Here is a 19,484-nt window from a genome sequence, read left to right as displayed (position 1 = left end):
ATACTCTTCCAAAATATCAAAGTCATGAAAGACAAACACTGAGGCATTAGAGAGACATGACAACCAAATGCAAAGAATAATCCTAGACTTCCAGAACCAGAATTTTTTTTCTTTGGTCTATACAGGGTATTATTGGACAATTGGTGAAATTCAAATAAGGACTGTTGAGTAGATAATAATATTGTATCAATACTAGTTTCCTGATTTTAATCAGTGATTACATAAGATAATGTGTTTGTTCTTAGGAAATAGATACCTAACATATTTTGGGATAAAGGCCGTGGTATCTGTAACTTATTCTCAAATGTTTCAGGAAAAAATATGTTTATAGATTTTTAACCAAATGTGGTAAACTGTTAACAACTAGGGAATATAGGTGAAGCATCTGTGGGAATTTTTTGTATTAGTCTCACAACTTTTCTATAAGATTAAAATAATCTCAAAACAAAAAGGTCCCTCCAAATTTATAAAGTATATTGGAGTAGGAAAGAACGAAGTATATCAAGATGGTCCTCACAAGCCAGTCTGGCTGGCGCAAAGCATATATGTTGACAAGGCAAGGTATTAAAAAGGCAGGTCAAGGAAATAAAATGAGAAAATACAAACATCTGAATTAGATTTGCAGTTTTCACTTTCATAGCGTGAGTTAAGAGTAATTAGTTGAATGAGATACTGAGAAAAAGGCGTTTTCATGACCCTAAGTATATGGGTTACAAGTACTCCCTTCTATGTGGAAAATTTAATCAGCGGTCACCATTAACAACTTAAAAAATCTTTACATATAAATTGCTATAAAAGGAAATGCACATGTTTTATTCATAACCATTGACCCTATATGCACACGAGTGTGAACTTACCAATTTCAAGGTTGACTATTCATAATTTGACACCAGATACACTGAACAAATCACTACTAGTCAAAATTTACTGTAAGATTTAAAAGTATTCATCATTATAGAGAATTCCGGGTAAGTCAGGACTATAAGAACAAGAAAACCTACCATTACCATGAGAAGTAACTGAGTGGTTTACATATCTTGAAAATGGTAAGAAGTGCGTTAGGGGCTAAATATGCAAGGATTCGAGTTGATCAAGGAAGCCTAAGAGCAACTGTAAAATAAGAAATGCAATGGGAGAAAGCCAATTTCCAAAAGATCTAGAAGACAAAAATCTATATCAATTAATACTGAGCAGAGGTTAACATATTTTAATTGTTCTCAAAGGGTGCAATGTGCTCCTGAAAGATTTGCTTACATAGATTCATCAATCCCGGTATATGTTTGTCTATTTTAAGAGAACAGCATACATTTTTATAGCAAATGACTTCTTCCAGAGTTTGGAAATAACTGGCATTACAATAAAACACATGTATTCTGGACAGGAAGACAATACAGCAAGAAAATATCAAAATATTAATAATGATAATTTTATCACAGAAGGAAACATAACAAAAACATTTCTTTAAATGTTTATAAAAAGTAACATCCATAACGATAACAATTTTCTCTCTGAGTAATAGGAGGAGATCATCTTATTTAGCATGGAGGTGATCATCTTCTCCGTTCTGAGGAAGTAGGGTTAAAATTTTCAACTTAGAAGCTTAGCTGCATGTTATAAAAACTATCCATTAAAGATAGCTCACCACTAAAAATTGGTTCCATACAAAATGAATTTTCAGAAAACATGTAAGGAAAGGCAATCCAATATATTCTGATTATCAGGTAGAAAAAATAAAACAAATACTGATTTTATAATATTTGCTAAAATTATTCACTATGTTAGAGATTCAAAAAGAAAATATTCTTATTCTTTGTCAAAATACACTACATTTTCCTTTAGAAACATGTAAATTCTAGTGAAAAAGGAGCTAGAAATCTGTGAACTGAAAAATCTAAAGGCTATTATTGGTATTCAGTAGGCTGGGTTTCACAACAATGACTTGACAAAGCCTTGACACTAAAAGTACTTATATCTGTTGTCAATCACTCACTCCTTGACATGTCAAGTGCACCTCCTTTCAGGGACAACTTCAATCAACATTAGCACTCAAAATATAGTACACAATGTCACTGCTTCAGAAATGAGAAGAAAAACAGAATGTGTTGGGTGGCAGGGGAAGGCAGAAAGGCATTCATTCCTCTTTATAGGAGACCATATTCAAATGGATAGTAGAGAAAAACCACTGAGTCACTGAGCAAGTTGGAAGACTGAAACCAGGTATGTATAAATTCCTTGGGGGGGAGGGGGGAACTCTCTTGCCATACATTTTACAGGAGAAAATTTGAATAACATATCACAGAGGTCGACAGAGGTCCATGCTGTAATGAACCTTGGACTTATGAATCTGCCTTGCATGCCAGATTATTAGACCCTGGAAAATAAAGTTAATTTGGGAAAAGAGAGATACCTAAAGACATGAAAAGAATCTGAAGCAATTGTGTTGCTCCATTATTTTCTCATTCATAAGTCTCTTTTTTTATTTTTTAGCCTAGCTCTTTCTTTCACTCTTGCCTCTATTTTTTTTTTTTTTTTTTTTTCTCATTCTGTTAGGAGAACACACTGAGAAAGCAAGGGGTCTGGTGTCAGACAGCCCTGTGTTCAAATTTGTACTGACTAATTAGATGATAACTCTGGGCAAGCTGGTTAACTTTCCAAACCTCATCTTGCATGTGCACAGAGTATGTTCAATAATCCACACTTTACATGGTGGCTGTAAAGACTAAATGACATAATATTTGTATAGACAGCATGCATTAGTGATTAGCACAGGAAGTATTCAATATACACCGATTTTCCCACTCTCTCTTTCTGATTCTGTTGCTTTTCACTTGGCAATAGCACCCTTGTGCTTTCTTGGCCTCAATGAGGGAACTCAAGGGAAAGATGTTGATGCCATCTTCAGTACACTTTTGGAGAGATGACCAAGGATACTGGGAACACAATCAGACTGTGGGAATATTTAGTTTACACACCATAACCCACAGCCCATCAATTTGCTAGTCTTATTTTGACTAGTACAACCCTCCTAGTGTCAGGTATTAGCCATGGGCCAATCTGGTGTTCGTCAGCTGCAACAAATGATCATTCAAATTTGTAGCCTATTCAGGATACATAAAAAAAAAAATACACTTTGGAGGCATTACACAAACCCAGGCTCCTGCAGAATTTATAAAAAGTGGCAGACAAAAAGCAAAATTATTAAAAGCATTTCTTCTACTACAGCTGTATGTAGTTTTCATTACTATGACATGATGAGTCATAAAAGCTGGAGAAATTGGACACATATTTAGGGGGAAAAACCCCTAATAAAAAAAATGTAAGAGCAAATATAAACAATCCTTTGGAGTAGCACTTACTTTAATGCCTTTCACTAAAATAATTTGTGTCATATTTTCATTCACTTAATAGGCAAGCCCTGCATTTGACGCTGAATTATTTTTTTCTGCTGACTCTATTCACTTCAACAGTCTTCCTACTCCAGTAGAATTGAAAAGATTGGTGGCCTTGTGTGGATGCCCTAAACAAGAGGGAAGTAAGATTTATGAAGTTCAGGAAGAACATGCTTCTCTACTGAAGATGGGAGATTTCTATTTTTGCCAAGTTCCATAGATAATTGAGTATATAGAACTTGTATACTTTTTTCTTTTTCAATTGGTATCCTTGCCTTTTTTTGCCCTTTATTATACATGTTATTAAACTTTACAGCCAAGAACTGCCAAAAGCCACAAAGCATTCACTTTCCTGGCATTAGAACAGGAAATGAAACATTTTTATTTTCATCTAAAATAGTGATTTTAGTACTCAAATTTCATACTAATCTACCTACACATGTAGATGAGAAGCTACTTAGCAGCAATAGCATCAGAAAAGAAAGTTCTCATCACCCAGGGCAGTTCACACTAATAATTAGAAAGAAAAAAGGAAAGCTGTGAATTACAATGAACTAAGACTAAATAAGTGTCCATGTTGGATTAAAGAATTTGAGTTGTCAGTCTGATGCATAATGAATGTGAAAATCAGCCATTTAATTATATGGTACATGGTACAATCACTTTGTTCTGCAATAAACCACTGAAGTTATCATAGTGCCTTTAGCTTAGCAATTGTTTACTATTACACCACCCCATGACTTCTCTCAGACACTGTTTAACCTATATTATTATAAATGTGAAATACGGAACTTATGAGAACATTATAGTAATGTTAGTTCAATTTCATCAGTATGTTAGTGTATATAGAAAATACATGAATATGGAAAAACTGCTTTAAATCACAAAGGGAATAAATTTCTAGATATAGTTGATGAAAAAATTAAAAACCAAGAACATAAAAAGACTGCAAAAAATCTTTACTAATACTACTTTGTTCTTAACAAATTAGTATTTTCTCATAGACTGCTTTAATAACAGACTTTTTAAGTATTTGCGAAACATATGCTAATCATAACTACAAAATGTAAAAACAAAACAAAAAAGCAGTGTTTTTGTTTTTGTTTTTTTATAAGAACAACTTGGAAATTTTACGAGTCAACAAGAACAGCAAGGTCCCTGCAAACACATGAAACTAGAACAGGTTGGAATACATAAGTGTGTGACTATGGTGTGACGGTGGGTGGGCTGGTCTATGAAAAGAAGAAAGAACAAAACAGGAGAAAGTCAGGAAGGTCTTGGGAGCCAACTGGGATTGAAGAACAAGAAAAGACATTGAGAATATAAGAAGAGTGAGCTTGATTAGAAGGATTAAATCACTCAAATTTCCTAAAACTGAAGCCATATACTTACTGCTACTGCAATTCTTCCAAGGACGTGTTCTGGCATTTTCCTATATACATCCAAAGATCCCCCTGTAGAGATAAACATGCCATATTACTACAAATGAAACTACCCAAACAATGCACTGGGCTCCTCCTGTGTATTCACTGTGAGACTATGTTCTTACACTTCCTACACCATACATTGGATGTGTAGTATAAAACTTGTTTTTAGTCCAATGTTATCTATAACATAATCATACTTCCTGATGAAGTATAAGTGGATATTTTCATTTTATTCTGAAGTGTATAGTTGCATACATGACAAACTGAAAGAAACTAGTCAAAGGCAAGCTAAGAAACTATACTTTATGTAAACTTAAATACATACACAAAATTATAAAGATCAATATGACAATTACATTTAGGTGCCTGCCTTTTGTAACAGTTTTTCTCAAATGTAAATCCGGGTAATATCTTAGAATTTTCACATTAATCCAACAAAAGCTGGAATATATGCAGAGAACCACTACTTTGCTCATTAATGATATGATTATGAGATCTATTTTAACAATATGTAATCATCTTTCTTTAAGAGTCAAATTGAGGTATAGTCTTTCAGTTCTACAAAAAAATTATTTCAGAGTATTTGACAAATATTTTTATATGCATACAGACACATGCGTATATTATATATATGGCTACTGGCTTTATATTTATCCCATTTAAAGCAGATACAGAAAAATGATCACTCTTAGTTAACCTTTGCTCATAGTTTGCAGATTTGAACAAGAAACTGGGAAACCAAAGTGTAACTAAACATTACACTTTGGCTCTGGGTGCTACTGGGAAGATAATGAAAAAAAATCTGATATGAACTGAACCATCCTTATTTACTAAAATGACATTTTTATTACAGATGTAATAAAAGTGAGAATACGGCAGAAAAACATTTTATGTTCTCATTGATCTTTCAGATAAATTGGCAGTATGAAGGATAAACAGAATAAAAAAGATCAAGCTTTACATGCTGGTATTTGCAAGACTGATAAATGCAGCTTATTGGACCAATCCCTTATGAAGTGAATGACCTGAATGGCTTAAAACTAGGAGGTGAAAATCCATCCAGATGTACCAGTAACAACTTCTAAGAGAATTCACTTTTACAAAGGATATAAATCAGGGCTTAATTAACCAAATGGACAATGCTTTCAACAAGCTAAACCCAAAAAGCAAAGATTACCTTACCACCATTATCAGTAGAAGAAGCCAAAAAGGAATCTAATTTTGAGGTAGTTCACTGGTTTTTAACCTCAGTTAGACCCGCTTTCCTTAACTATTCATATGGCTAAATCTTTACACAGCTGGCTCTGTGCTATCACTGATTCATCTTGTCCTTTTCATGTCCATTAGAGAAAAATGTTATCGGTGAAAAAACGATGTGGCAGATCCACTCAGGATTAAGAGTTCCTGTTAAGTTTGATGAGTTCTTTTTCTGCAATTCAGTAATTCTTATCAGGTTAAAAATGGCAGAGGGGGTTGGTTTAATTTTTCTCTGTTTTATTATCATTTCTATCCTACAGATCTATCAAAAATGGCAACTCTTAGACCTATCAAACATTAGTGCAGAAAAGGACATTAAAGATCAGTCCAGCGACCTTACTTGACAAGTGGGGAAAATAATCCCAGCGATGTGAATGTTCTACTTAAAGCCAAGAGTCAGCTGATGGCAGAGCTCAGAGAAGACCTGAACCTTTGAAGTTTCAGAAGTTAAAGATTTAAAAGGTGGCCAGGCACAGTGGCTCACACCTGTAATTCCAGCACTTTGGGAGGCCAAGGTGGAAAGATCACTTGAGGTCAGGAGTTTGAGACCAGCCTAGGAGACATGGTGAAACCCCATCTCTACCAAAAAAATAAAAACGAGCTGGGCAAGGTGGTGTACACTACTCTGTAGTCCCAGCTACTCAGAAGGCTGAGGCAGGAGAATCGCTTGAACCTGGGAGGCAAAGGTTGCAGTGAGCAGAGATTGCACTACTGCACTCCATCCTGGGTGACAGAGCGAGACCCTGTCTCAAAAAAAAAAAAAAAAAAAAAATTAAAAGGTTTCCCCATGATGTGACATAGCTTGAGAATCACACGTGAACCTTTTGCAGTTTAAAAAGTCTCATGCAATGTGATACTACTATGATGCAAACTGACAGAATTTAATTTTAGCTGAGGTAGTGGTATTCAAAGCATTTAGAAACTCATTCATCTGTGGCTCGGTAGGTTTGAACTTTTTGCTTGTGATTCCAAAGTTACTGGTTTGTTCTCTGTGATCTGTCACTTTTCTTTGTTCCCTGAAGTCATATGTAACCAAATATAATTCTGAAGTAGAAAAGTATAATAACTGAAATGAAAATTTATTAGACAGGATCAACAGCGTATCTGAGAAAGCAGAAGAAAGAATCAAAGGAGGTAAAGATAGGTCAATGGAGATTATCCAGTCTAATGATGAAAAGAAAAGAAAATGAAGAAAAATGAACACATTCTCAGAGACCTGGAGAACACCATCCAGCATACAAACATACGCATAACAGGAGATTAGAAAGGGAGGAGAAAAGGAAGGAATGGAAAGAATATTTGAGAAAACAATGACCCCAAACTTCCTAAATTTGATGTTAAAACGTGAATTTACACATCCAAGAAGCTCAGTATACTTCACATAGGATAAAGTCAAAAGAGATCTATACCTATACACATTATTATCAAACTATCCATAGCCAAAGACATAAAGAAAATCTTGAAAGCAGCAAGAGAAGTGACATTTCAGTTACAAATAATCCTCAAAAAGATCAAGAGCTGATTACTCATCAGAAACCACAGAGGTCAGAGGCAGGCGAATGACATATTTGAACAGCTGAAAGAAAAAGATTGTAAACCAAAAATTCTATATCCAGCGAAAACTATTCTACAAAACTGAAGGAGAAATTAAGATACTCTCAAATAAACTGGAAAATTTATCTCAGAATACTGAGAATTAATCATTAGTTGACCTACCCTACAAGAAATAAAATACAGTCTTTCAGACTGAAGGAAATTTAGACTGAAGTTAAAAGGCAGTAACTCAGATCCACATGAAGAAATAAAGAACACTGGTAAAGGTAACTGCATAGGCAAATATAAAAGACAGGATAAATGTATGTTTTGTTTGTATCTCTTTTGTTCTCCTACATGACTTACGAGACAATGGCATAATTTTAAATTTGTTTTGGACACACAATGTATAAGAACGTAACTTATATGACAATAACAGCATAAAAGAGATGAGAAGAAACTGAGCGATACAGAAGCAAAGTTCACTCTGTTGCCCGGTCTGGAGTGCAGTGGTGCGATCTCAGCTCACTGCAACCTCTGCCTCCTGGGTACAAGCTATTCTCCAGCTTCAGCCTCCTGAATAGCTGGGATTACAGGCATGCACCACTGCGTCTGGCTAATTTTTGTATTTTTTTTTTTTTTTTAGTAGAGATGGGGTTTCACCAAATTGGCCAGGCTAATCTCGAACTCCTGATCTCAGGTGATCTGCCCACCTCGGCCTCCCAAAGTGCGGGGATTACAGGCATGAGCCACCATGCCCGGCCTTTTGTATACTATTAAAATAAAGTTAGTATTAATCCGAAGTAAATTGTTATAAGTTAAGAAGTTAATTGTAATCCCTAGGGCAACATTAACAATATAACTAAAAAAAAAGAGCAAAAGAAACCATGGGAAATTTAAATGGTACATTTGAAAATATCTATTTGACATAAAAAAAAGCAATAACAGAACATGAAAGGCATGACACATAGAAAACAAATAGAATGGGAGAGATACATCTCACCTTGTTAGTAATTAAATTAAATGTAAAAGGTTTAAGCACTCTAATTAAATAAGAGATTGGCAGAATTAATTTTTTAAAAAATGATCCAACTATATGCTGTCTACAACAGAGGTATTTTACATTTAAAGACACAAACAGGTTGAAAAATGATGAAAAAAGATAAACTATTCAAATAGTAACCAACAGGGAGCTGGAGTGACTATACTAGTGGAAAAAATAGTCTTTTAGATAACTATTATTAAATATTGTTACTAGAGACAAAGACATTTTCTAATGATAAAAGGATCAACCAACCAAGAAGACATAACAATTATAAACATGCATGCACCTAGCATGCATGCCAAAATATATGAAACATAAACTGAAAGAACTGAAAGGAGAAACAGACAACTCAAAAATATTAGTTTTTCAGACTTCACTATCTCACTTTCAGAAAAGGACAAAACTACACAGAAGATTAATAAGAAAATACTGAACAGTATTACAAACCAATCAGAATTAACTGACATGAAAAGGATACTTCACTTAACCACAGGAGAATACATTCTTCTCAAGTGCATATATGTGGAAATTAAACAGCACATACCTAAATAAAAATGGGTCAGAAAGAAATCACAAGAGATTTCTGTCATAGAAAAATGGAAAATACTTTGAGATTAATGAAAATAACACAACATACCAAAACTTCTAGGATGCAACTAAAGCCATGCTTAGAGGAAAATTTATAACCTACATTAAATAAGAAGAAAGATCTCAAATCAATATCCTAACTTTCTACCTTAAGCAGAAGGAGAACATCAAGCTAAAACTAAACTCAAAGCAGAAAAAAAGAAAATAATAAAATTAAAGCAGAAATAAAACAGAGAACAGAAAAAAACAATAGAGAAAATCAATGAAACCAAAAGTCGGTTTCATTTTAAATGAAAAAAATCTTTTGGCTGGGCATGGTGGCTCATGCCTGTAATCTCAGCCCTTTGGGAGGCCGAGGCAGGCAGATCACCTGAGGTCGGGAGTTCAAGACTAGCTTGACCAACATGGAGAAACCCTGTCTCTACTAAAAATACAAAATCAGCTGGGCGTGGTAGCGCACGCCTGTAATCTCAGCTACTCCGGAGGCTGAGGCAGGAGAATGGCTTGAACCCGGCAGGCAGATGTTGCGCTGAGCCGAGATTGCGCCATTGCACTCCAGCCTGGGAAACAAGAGCGAAATACGTTTCAAAAAAAAAAAAAAATTTTTTTTTTTTTTTTAAACAGAGAAACTGACAAACTTTTAGCTACACTGACCAAGAAAATAAGTGAGGAGACTCAAGAAACTAAAATCTGGAATGGAAGAGGGAACATTACTACCAACTTTGCAGAAATAAAAAGGATTATAAGAGAATTTTCAGAACAACTGTGTATCAATAAATTAGAAGACCTAGATGAAACAGATTAATTCTGAGAAAAACACAAACTACCAAAACTGACTCAAGAAAAAATAAAAAATCTGACTAAACTTGTATATAAAGAGATTGAGTTGGTAATAAAAAAAAACTAACCACAAATACTATTCAGCTTTTAAAAGGAAGAAAACTCTGATACATACTACAACATGGATGAACCTTAAGGACATAATGCAAAATGAAATAAGCCAGACACAATAAGACAAATACTATGTGATTCCAATTATATGAGGTACCTAGAGTAGTCAAATAGAGACAGAGTATAATGCTGTTTGCCAGGGGCTGGGAGCGGGGGTGAATGGGGAGTTTTTATTTAATAGTTATTGAGTTTCACTTTTGCAAGATAAAAAGAGTTCTGGAGATGGATGGTGGTAACAGTTGCACAACCATGTTAATGTACTTCACACTGCTGAATTACACATTTAAAACGGCTGACACAGTTTGAGTATTTGTCCCCTTCGAAACTCATGTTGAAATCTCATTCCCACCAGGCGCGGTGGCTCAAGCCTGTAATCCCAGCACTTTGGGAGGCCGAGACGGGCGGATCACGAGGTCAGGAGATGGAGACCATCCTGGCTAACATGGTGAAATCCCGTCTCTACTAAAAAATACAAAATAACTAGCAGGGCGAGGTGGTGGGCGCCTGTAGTCCCAGCTACTCGGGAGGCTGAGGCAGGAGAATGGCGTAAACCCGGGAGGTGGAGCTTGCAGTGAGCTGAGATCCCGCCACTGCACTCCAGCCTGGGCGACAGAGCGAGACTCCGTCTCAAAAAAAAAAAAAAAAAAAAAAAAAAAATCTCATTCCCAATGATGAAGATGGGGCCTAGTGAGAGGTGTTTGGGTCAAAGGGGTGGATCCCTCATGAATGACTTGGTGCCATTCTCACAAAATTGAGTGAGTTCTCACTCTAAGTTCCTGCAAGATTTGGTTGTTAAAAAGGGTCTGGAACCTCCCTCCTCTCTCTCTTGCTCCATGAATGGAAGCTTCCTGAGGCCCAGACCAGAAACAGATGCTGGGCACCATGTTTCTTGTACAGCCTGCAATATCATGAGCCAAATAAACCCCTTTTCTTTATAAATTACCCAGTCTCAGGTATTCCTTCATAGCAACACAGGATGGACTAATAAAACGGCTAGTAAGGTTTAAATTTTTGTATGAGTATTATACCATAATTAAAAAAAAAAAAAAAACCACACTAATGACACACCCCAAAAACACCAGAACCAGATGATTTCACTGGTGAATTCTATCAAATGTTTAAAGAAGAATTAACATCAGGCATTTGAAAAAATGTTCAACATCACTAATTATCAGGGAAATGCAAATCAAAACCACAATGAGATATCCTCTCACTCCAGCTAAAATGGCTTTTATCAAAAAGACAGGGAATAACAGATGCTGGCAAGGATATGGAGAAAGGGGAACCTTCATATACTACTGATGGGAATGTAAACTAGTACAGCTACCATGGAAAACAGTATGGAAATTCCCTAGAAAACTAAAAGTATAACTACCTTATTATGATCCAGTAATACCACCATTGGGTATATATCCAAAAGAAAGGAAATCAGTAAATTGAAGAGATATGTGCACTCTAATGTTTACTGCAGCACTATTCACAATAGCCAAGATATGAAATCAATCTAAGTGTCCATCAAAGAAAAAATAAAGATAAAGAAAATGTGGTACATAAACACAATGAAATATTATTCAGCCATAAAAAGAATGAAATCCTGTTATTTGCAAGAACATGGGTATTATTTTAAATGAAACAATCCAGACACAGAAAGACATACATGCTCTCTCACTGATACGTGGGAGCCAAAAACAAATGATCATGGAGACATAGTAGAATGATGATTACCAGAGACTGAGAAGGGTAGTGAGAAAGATAGGACAAAGAGGGGTTGGTTAATGGGTAAAAAAGTATAGTCAGATAGAAAGAATAAGATCCAGTGTTTGATACCACAACAGGGTGACCACAATTAATAATTTATTGTATATTTCAAAATAACTACCCAAGTGGAATTGCAATACTCCTAACACAAAGAAATGATAAATGTTTGTGGTCATGCATATCTCCATTACTCTGAGTTGATTACTACACATTGTATGCTTGTATCAAAATATTATTATATATGTACTCCATAAATACGTAAAATAATATGTCTCTATAAAAATATTTATTTATTTATTTATTTATTTTGAGACAAAGTCTCTGTCACCCAGGCTGGAGTGCAGTGGCATGATCTTGGCTCACTGCAACCTCCACCTCCTGGGTTCAAGCGATTCTCCTGCCTCAGTCTCCCAAGTAGCTGGGATTACAGGCATATGCCACCAGGCCCAGCTAATTTTTTTTGGTACTTTTAGTAGAGATGGGCTTTCACCATGTTGGCCAGGCTGGTCTCAAACTCCTGACCTCAAGTGATCCACCTGCCCTGGCCTCCCAAAATGCTGAGATTACAGGCATGAGCCACCCCGCCCAGCCCATAAATTTTTTTAAAAAAGAATTAACATGAATCCTTCATAAACTCTTTAAAAAAACAGAAGAGGTGGCAACACTTCTGAACTCATTCTATAAGGCCAGAACTATCCTGACACCAAAATTAGACACTGACATCACAAAAAAAGAAAACTAGTCCAATGTCCCTCATAAATATGAATACAAAAATCATCAAGAAAATACCAGCAAACTGAACCCAGGAACATATAAAAAGAATTACACATCATGACTAAGTGGAATAATTCCAACACTGCAAGACTGGTTCATTTTGCAAAAATAAATTAATACAGTATACCATATATTAACAGAATAAAGGACCAAATATGCACAATTATTTCAATAGACATAAAACAGGCATTTGACAAAATTTAACACCCTTTCATGATTAAAAAAAAAATACTCAACAAACTAAAAATAGAAAGGAATTTCTTCAGCCTGACAAAGGACAACTACTCTAAACCCATGGCTAACATCATATTTAATGGTGAAAGACTAAAAGCTCTCCCTCTAAGGTCAGGAACAAGAGAAGGATGTCTGTTCTCATCAGTCTATTCAACATTGTACTGAAGGTTCTAGCCAGGGTAATTAAGCAAGAAAAGGAACTAAAAGACATCCAGAATTGAAAAGAAAGCACTAAAACTACCTGTTTGCAGGTGGTATTATCTTGTATATAGAGAACCCTAAGGAATCCACAAAAAGCTATTAACGTTAGTAAACAAGTTCAGCAAGGTTGCAGAATACAAGATCAATATATAAAAATCAATTACAGTTCTGTACACTGGCAATGAACAATCCAAAAATGAAATTAAGAAAAACAGCATTAAAAATACTCAGAAGTAAATTTAACAAATAGTTACCACTCATACCCTAAAAATTATTTTGAATCATTGAAAAACAATTAAAGAAGACCTAAGTAAGTTGAAAGACATCTGTGTTCTTGGAGTTGAAGATTAAATAATGTTAAAGACAGCAATATTCCCCAAGTTGATCTAAAAATTCAATTCAATTCTTATCAAAATCCCAGCTGGATTTTTTGGAGAAATTGCCAAGCTGGTTCTAAAATTCAAATAAAAATGCTAGGTATTCAAAATGGCCAAAACAAAGAACAAAGTTGGATCACTTACACTTCTCAATTCGGAACTTAAAAACTATAATAATCTAGAGTTATCAAGTATGAGTAATCAAATACGGTGTGGTACTGGTACAAAGATAGACAACTAGATCAATGCAAGATGTATATGCATTGATCTAAAAGTATAGAAATATATTTTATGGTCAATTTTCAACAAGTATAACAAGAAAATTCAATGGGAAAAATAGTCTTTAACTAATGGTACTGGAACAAATGGATATCTACATGCAAACGAATAAATTTAGACCCCTATCTCATACCATATATAAAAATTAACTCAAAAATAAATCAAAGGCTTATATAAGAGCTAAAACAATAAAACTTGAGGCTGAGGTGGGAGGATTACGTGAGCCCAGGAGTTGAAAACTAGCCTGGGCAATATGATATCACAGCTCAAAAAAAAAAAAAAAAAAAAAAAAAAGAGAGAAGAAAAAAGAAAGTGAAAAGATAAACAATTAATGAAAATATTTGGAAATCCTACATCTGGTAAGAGCCAAGTATTAGAATACATAAAGAACTCTTACAACTCAACAATAAAAGCCCAATAACTCATTTAAAAAATAGACAAAGGATATGAAAACATATTTCTTAAAAGAAGATATATGAATGGCCAATAAGCACACGAAAAGATGCTCAACATCATTAATCATTACAGAAGTCTAAATCAAAACTAAAATGGGATACCATGTCACACTACGAGGCCATAATTTTAAAAAGACACATAATGACAAGTATTGGCAAAAATATGAAGAAAACAGAACCCTTATACAGTGCTGGTATGAATGCAAAGTGGTGTAAAATCAATTGGAACAGTTTGGTAGTTCATTAAAAAGTTAAACATAAAGCTACCATATGACCTAGCAACTCCACTCCTAGGTATATACCTAAAAGAACTGAAAACATTCGCTGGGCACAGTGGCTTACACCTGTAATTCCAGCACCTCGGGAAGCAAAGGCAGGCACATCACGAGGTCAGGAGATCGAGACCATCCTGGCTAACACAGCGAAACCCCACCTCTACTGAAAATACAAAAACTTAGCCGGGCCATGGTGACACACGCCTGTAGTCCCAGCTACTCGGGAGGCTGAGGCAGGAGAACTGCTTGAACCTAGGAGGCAGAGGTTGCAGAGAGCCGAGATTGTGCCACTGCACTCTAGTCTGGGTGACAGAGCAAGACTCTGTCACAAAAAAAAAAAAAAAAAAAAAAAAATGAAACTATATGTCCACACAAAACTGGTATACAAATACATAGAGTAGCATTATTCATAATTATGCATAAAGTAGAACTATCCCAAATGTCCATCAACTAATGAAAGAATAAACAAAATGGAGTATAGCCATACAATGAAATGTTATTCAGCAATAAAAAGGAATGAAGTTCTCATATATGCAATAGTATGGATGAACACTGAAAACATTATGCTAAATAAAGGAAGCCAGACACAAAGGCCATATATTATCAGATTCCATTTATATGGAATGTCCAGAATAGGTAAATCCATAGAGACAGAAGATAAATCAGTGGTTGCCAAGGACTAGAGGAAAGAGAAAGTAGAGAGTGAGTACTAATAGGTAGGAAGTCTCTTTCTGGGGGTGGTAAAAAAATGTTTTGGAATTATACAGTGGTGATGATTGCACAACCTTGTGAGTATATTAAAAACCATGGAATTGTACACTTTTAAAAGGTGAATTTTATGGTATCTGAGTTATAGTTCAATAAAAAATTTTAATTTATTTGTTTTTTGATACAGGGTCTCACTCTGTTGCCTAGAGTGGAGTGCAGTGGTGGCACAATCCCAGCTCACTACAGCCTTAATCTCCTGGGCTCAAGAAATCCTCCCACCTCAGCCCCCAGAGTAACCTGGGACTACAGGCATGTACCACCATGCTTGGCTAATTTCCTTTTTTTGTTTTCTTTTTTTGTTGTTGTTTTTTTGAGACAGAGTCTCACTTTGTCACTCAGGCCGGAGTGCAGTGGCGCGATCTCGGTTCACTGCAACCTCCACCTCCCAGGTTCAAGCAATTCACAGTCTCAGCCTCCCAAGTAGCTGGGATTTCAGGCATGCACCATCACGCCTGGCTAATTTTTGTATTTTCAGTAGAGACGGTTTTCGCCATGTTGGTCAGGCTGGTCTTGAACTCCTGACCTCAAGTGATCCACCCACCTCGGCCTCCCAAAGTGCTGGGCTTACAGGCGTGAGCCACCACGCCCAGCCATATTTTTAAAATTATTTTTGTAAAGATGAGATCTCACTATATTGCCCAGGCTGGTCTCAAATTCCTGGGCTCAAGCAATCTTCTCACCTTAGTCTCCCAAAGTGCTGGGATTACATGTGTGAACCCACCATGCCTGGTCTCAACAAAAATGTTTGAGTAGAACTGAAAAACTGAAGACTTCAAAGAAAGAATGATAAAAGTTACAACACAGTAAAATGTATTGGCTCAATGAATCCACTTTTTCTAGTCAGTCTCCACAGTTATCATACTACCTATATGGCTGTAAGATGTTTAATTCTTGACATTCTACTATAAGTAATTTAGAACACGTTATACACCTTATTATAGTATCAAGGTATCAACGTTGGCTCATTAAAGTTTTGCAGGGCACAAACTAATTGCTTTAGTAATGTACTGAGAATCTCCACAAGGAACTAACTATATATTCTAAAGTTGTGTTTGTGTTTTAATGGACTAGATTATGGAAAACTGAATATGTAAAATTTAAAGACTGCTTAGATTTAAAATTGGTAAACAATAATAATGATTACATCATTTCACTGATATGTCCCCAGAAATCTGTATTTTGCCATAATATTCAGGTCAAGAAAGAACTATCAAAATAGAAATGAATAAAAAAATAGAGAGGGAAGGAAAGGGCTAAAGTCCAAAGAAAATTAAACACATCTTGGCTAAACAGCTGTGTTGAAAAACAATTTCTTATCTTGCAATTAAGAACCGATTTCTTTCTGAAAGACACAGGACATTGGGTTAATAGATTTCTTTAAAAGAAAATCTGTTTTGGCTATTGAAACATTAAAAGAACAGAACATCTGTTTTGCAAGTAAAGACAGATTGTGCAAAAGAATCAAATATCAAACCACCGATTAGACTAGCATTTAATCTGTTCTATTTAAATTTTCAATAAAAGTGAAGTTCAATTCTTGAAATTATAGTTCAGCTAAAAATATTTAACCCCAGGAACACTTAACACTGAAATAATCTTAGAGTATAAATGAGGTAATTATTAGCATATTTTAATTATTTTTAATTCTACTTGATAACTATATCAAAACCAGGTTGTAAAGCACTATATACTCTAAAAATCATTTAAAAAGTATTATAAAAGGGAAAACTCACCATCCATGAATTCTGTACATATTGAAATCCTATTTTCTACAAAAAATGCTCCATAAAATCCAATGATATATGATGAATCACACTGTAACAAAAATAAGACAAAAGTAGTTATAAACCTGCAAGTCAATAACATAGGCATGCTTTACAAATAAAAATTATGAAAAAAATTACCTTATAAAGAATTTCCAATTCAGACATAATTTGCTTCTGAAGTTCCAGTGTAATATCTAGTAGTATGACCTAAATATAGAAAGGTATTAATATTTATTGACCTTCTAATTATATTAGCTATAATCACTATGAAATATAAGAACTAAAAAAATGGTAGTTCCTTTATTCTTCCCCACTTCCTTCTTCTTACCACTATAATTCCGTAATACAAACTGTATCTGCATCTGTCTAACCTTTTGTCCTTCTGAACTGGGGGAGGTGGTACAGAAGTGATTGATGGGACCAAAGAAAAAAGCCAGGTCTCAAAGGTCAACAGTAATGGCTTTAAAAGTCAGTTAAGTTATAACACTCTTAATTTATGCACTCTATTTTGGCCACGCTGGCTATTTTCAAAAGAGGAACATAGGAATGACCCTAAAACCAATATAAAAGAATTGTCTTGGCCGCGTGCAGTGGCACACGCCTGTAATCCCAGCACTTTGAGAGGGAGGTTGAGGTGGCAAGGTACCTGAAGGCCAGGGGTATATGGCCAGACTAAGCACCATAGCAAGATCCCATCTCTACAGAAAAAAAAAAAAAAATTACCTGGGTATAGTGTGATCAGGTGGTCCCAACCTACTTGGGAGGCTGAGGTGGGAGGATCACTTGAGCCCAGGAATTTGAGGCTGAAGTGAGCCATGATTGTACCACTGCACTCTCACCTGGGTGACAGAGCGAAATCCTGTCTTTTAAAAAAAAGAACTATATTGTGATTTGTGATCAGACACTAGGCAATAAGCAGAGAGGATGATGAATAAAAATGACATTTTATTTATTTAGAGACACAGTCTCATGCTGTCACTCAGGCTGGAGTGCAGTGGGGCAATCTTGGTTCACTGCAACCTCTGCCTCCCAGGCTTAAACAAACCTTCCAACCTCAGCCACCGAGTAGCTGGAACCACAGGCGTGCCACCATGCCCAGCTAATTTTTTGCATTTTTGGTAGAGATAGGGGTTTCATTATGTTGCTCAGGCTGGTCTCGAACTCCTGAGCTCAAGTAATCTGCCCACCTGAGCCTCCCAAAGCACTGGCGTGAGCCACCACACCTGGCCAAAAAATGACTTTTTTTTTCTTGAGACAGAGTCTTGTTCTGTTACCCAGGCTGGAATGTGGTGCCACGGTCTCTGCTCACTGAAACCTCTGTCTCCTGGGTTCAAGCAACCTGTCTCCTGGGCTCAAGTGATTCTCCTGCCTCAGCCTCCCGAGTAGCTGGGACTACAGGCGCCTGCCACCACACCCGGCTAATTTTTGTATTTTTAGTAGAGACGGGGTTTCACCATGTTGGCCAGGCTGGTCTTGAATTCCTGACCTCAATGATCCGCTCACCTCAGCCTCCCAAAATGCTGGGATTACAAGCGTAAGCCACCATGCCCAGCCAAAAATGACATTTTAAGTGGGGTTTTTAGTTATGAGAGAAATAAGGAGTTTTAAAAATATATCATCTTTTTTTTCCCCCCCCCCAGTCAGGTAATGTTCTTTGCTGATACTGTTATAGAAAGTTAAAGCTTAAAGAAATCTTATTTCATTAACTCCCTTCTTTTGAGTGAGGAGGAAACCAGGTTTCCTTCCCAGGAGCCACAGAGCCTGGGAATGGTAGGACCCCCTCCTCTGGACTCAGTCTCATGGGCTTTTCAGTACCTTATGGTTTATTTAAAATATCAATCACTGAGTGATATTACCCATAGTGATTTATAACCCATAAATGTAAAACATTTATAAACTTATCTAGAATAAATTCTAGTTTATTTCAAACACATATTTTTTAAAGAAAGAAGACCATACTGCTCAAATTCGACTCAGCATGTCAGTGAAAATAATTCAAGAGTAATTGTTTTATTTATTTATTTAGAGACGGAATCCTGCTCTGTTGCCCAGGCTGGAGTGTAGTGGCACGATCTTGGCTCACTGTAACCTCCACCTCCTGGGTTCAAGCCATTCTCCTGCCTCAGTCTCCCGAGTAACTGGGATTACAGGCACTTGTCACCACACTTGGCTGATTTTTGTATTTTTAGTGCAGACAGGGTTTCACCATGTTGGCCAGGCTGGTCTTGAACTCCTGACCTCGGGTGATCCACCTGCCTCAGCCTCCCAAAGTGCTGGGATTACAAGCGTGAGCCACCATGCCCAGCTTGTTTTTACTTTAAAAAGGCAGTGAGGAGAATAAAACAGGTGGAAAACAATTTTTATGATTTGTGGCAGACTCTAGACATTTCTAGACAAAAACTTAACA

At 36.0% G+C, this 19,484-nt stretch overlaps 1 protein-coding gene across 2 annotated transcripts in view; it reads right to left on the bottom strand.

Annotated features, from left to right (window-relative positions):
* The window catches only part of MAP2K5 (mitogen-activated protein kinase kinase 5), a 261,608-nt gene that overhangs the window by 145,398 nt on the left and 96,726 nt on the right, over positions 1 to 19,484 (bottom strand). For both annotated transcript variants that reach the window (XM_011968648.1, XM_011968652.1), the window contains exons 10-12: positions 17,216 to 17,284; positions 17,045 to 17,126; positions 4,782 to 4,843 (exon numbers count right to left, since the gene is read on the bottom strand). In XM_011968648.1, the coding sequence (XP_011824038.1) occupies positions 4,782 to 4,843; positions 17,045 to 17,126; positions 17,216 to 17,284 (213 nt within the window). The remainder of the gene's footprint in view (positions 1 to 4,781; positions 4,844 to 17,044; positions 17,127 to 17,215; positions 17,285 to 19,484) is intronic.

This window comes from Mandrillus leucophaeus, unplaced genomic scaffold (assembly GCF_000951045.1).
Source record: "Mandrillus leucophaeus isolate KB7577 unplaced genomic scaffold, Mleu.le_1.0 Scaffold12, whole genome shotgun sequence".
Taxonomy (NCBI): Eukaryota; Metazoa; Chordata; class Mammalia; order Primates; family Cercopithecidae; genus Mandrillus; species Mandrillus leucophaeus.
Note: the sequence above shows the minus strand (reverse complement) of the source record. Positions and strands in the feature narration are given on the sequence as shown.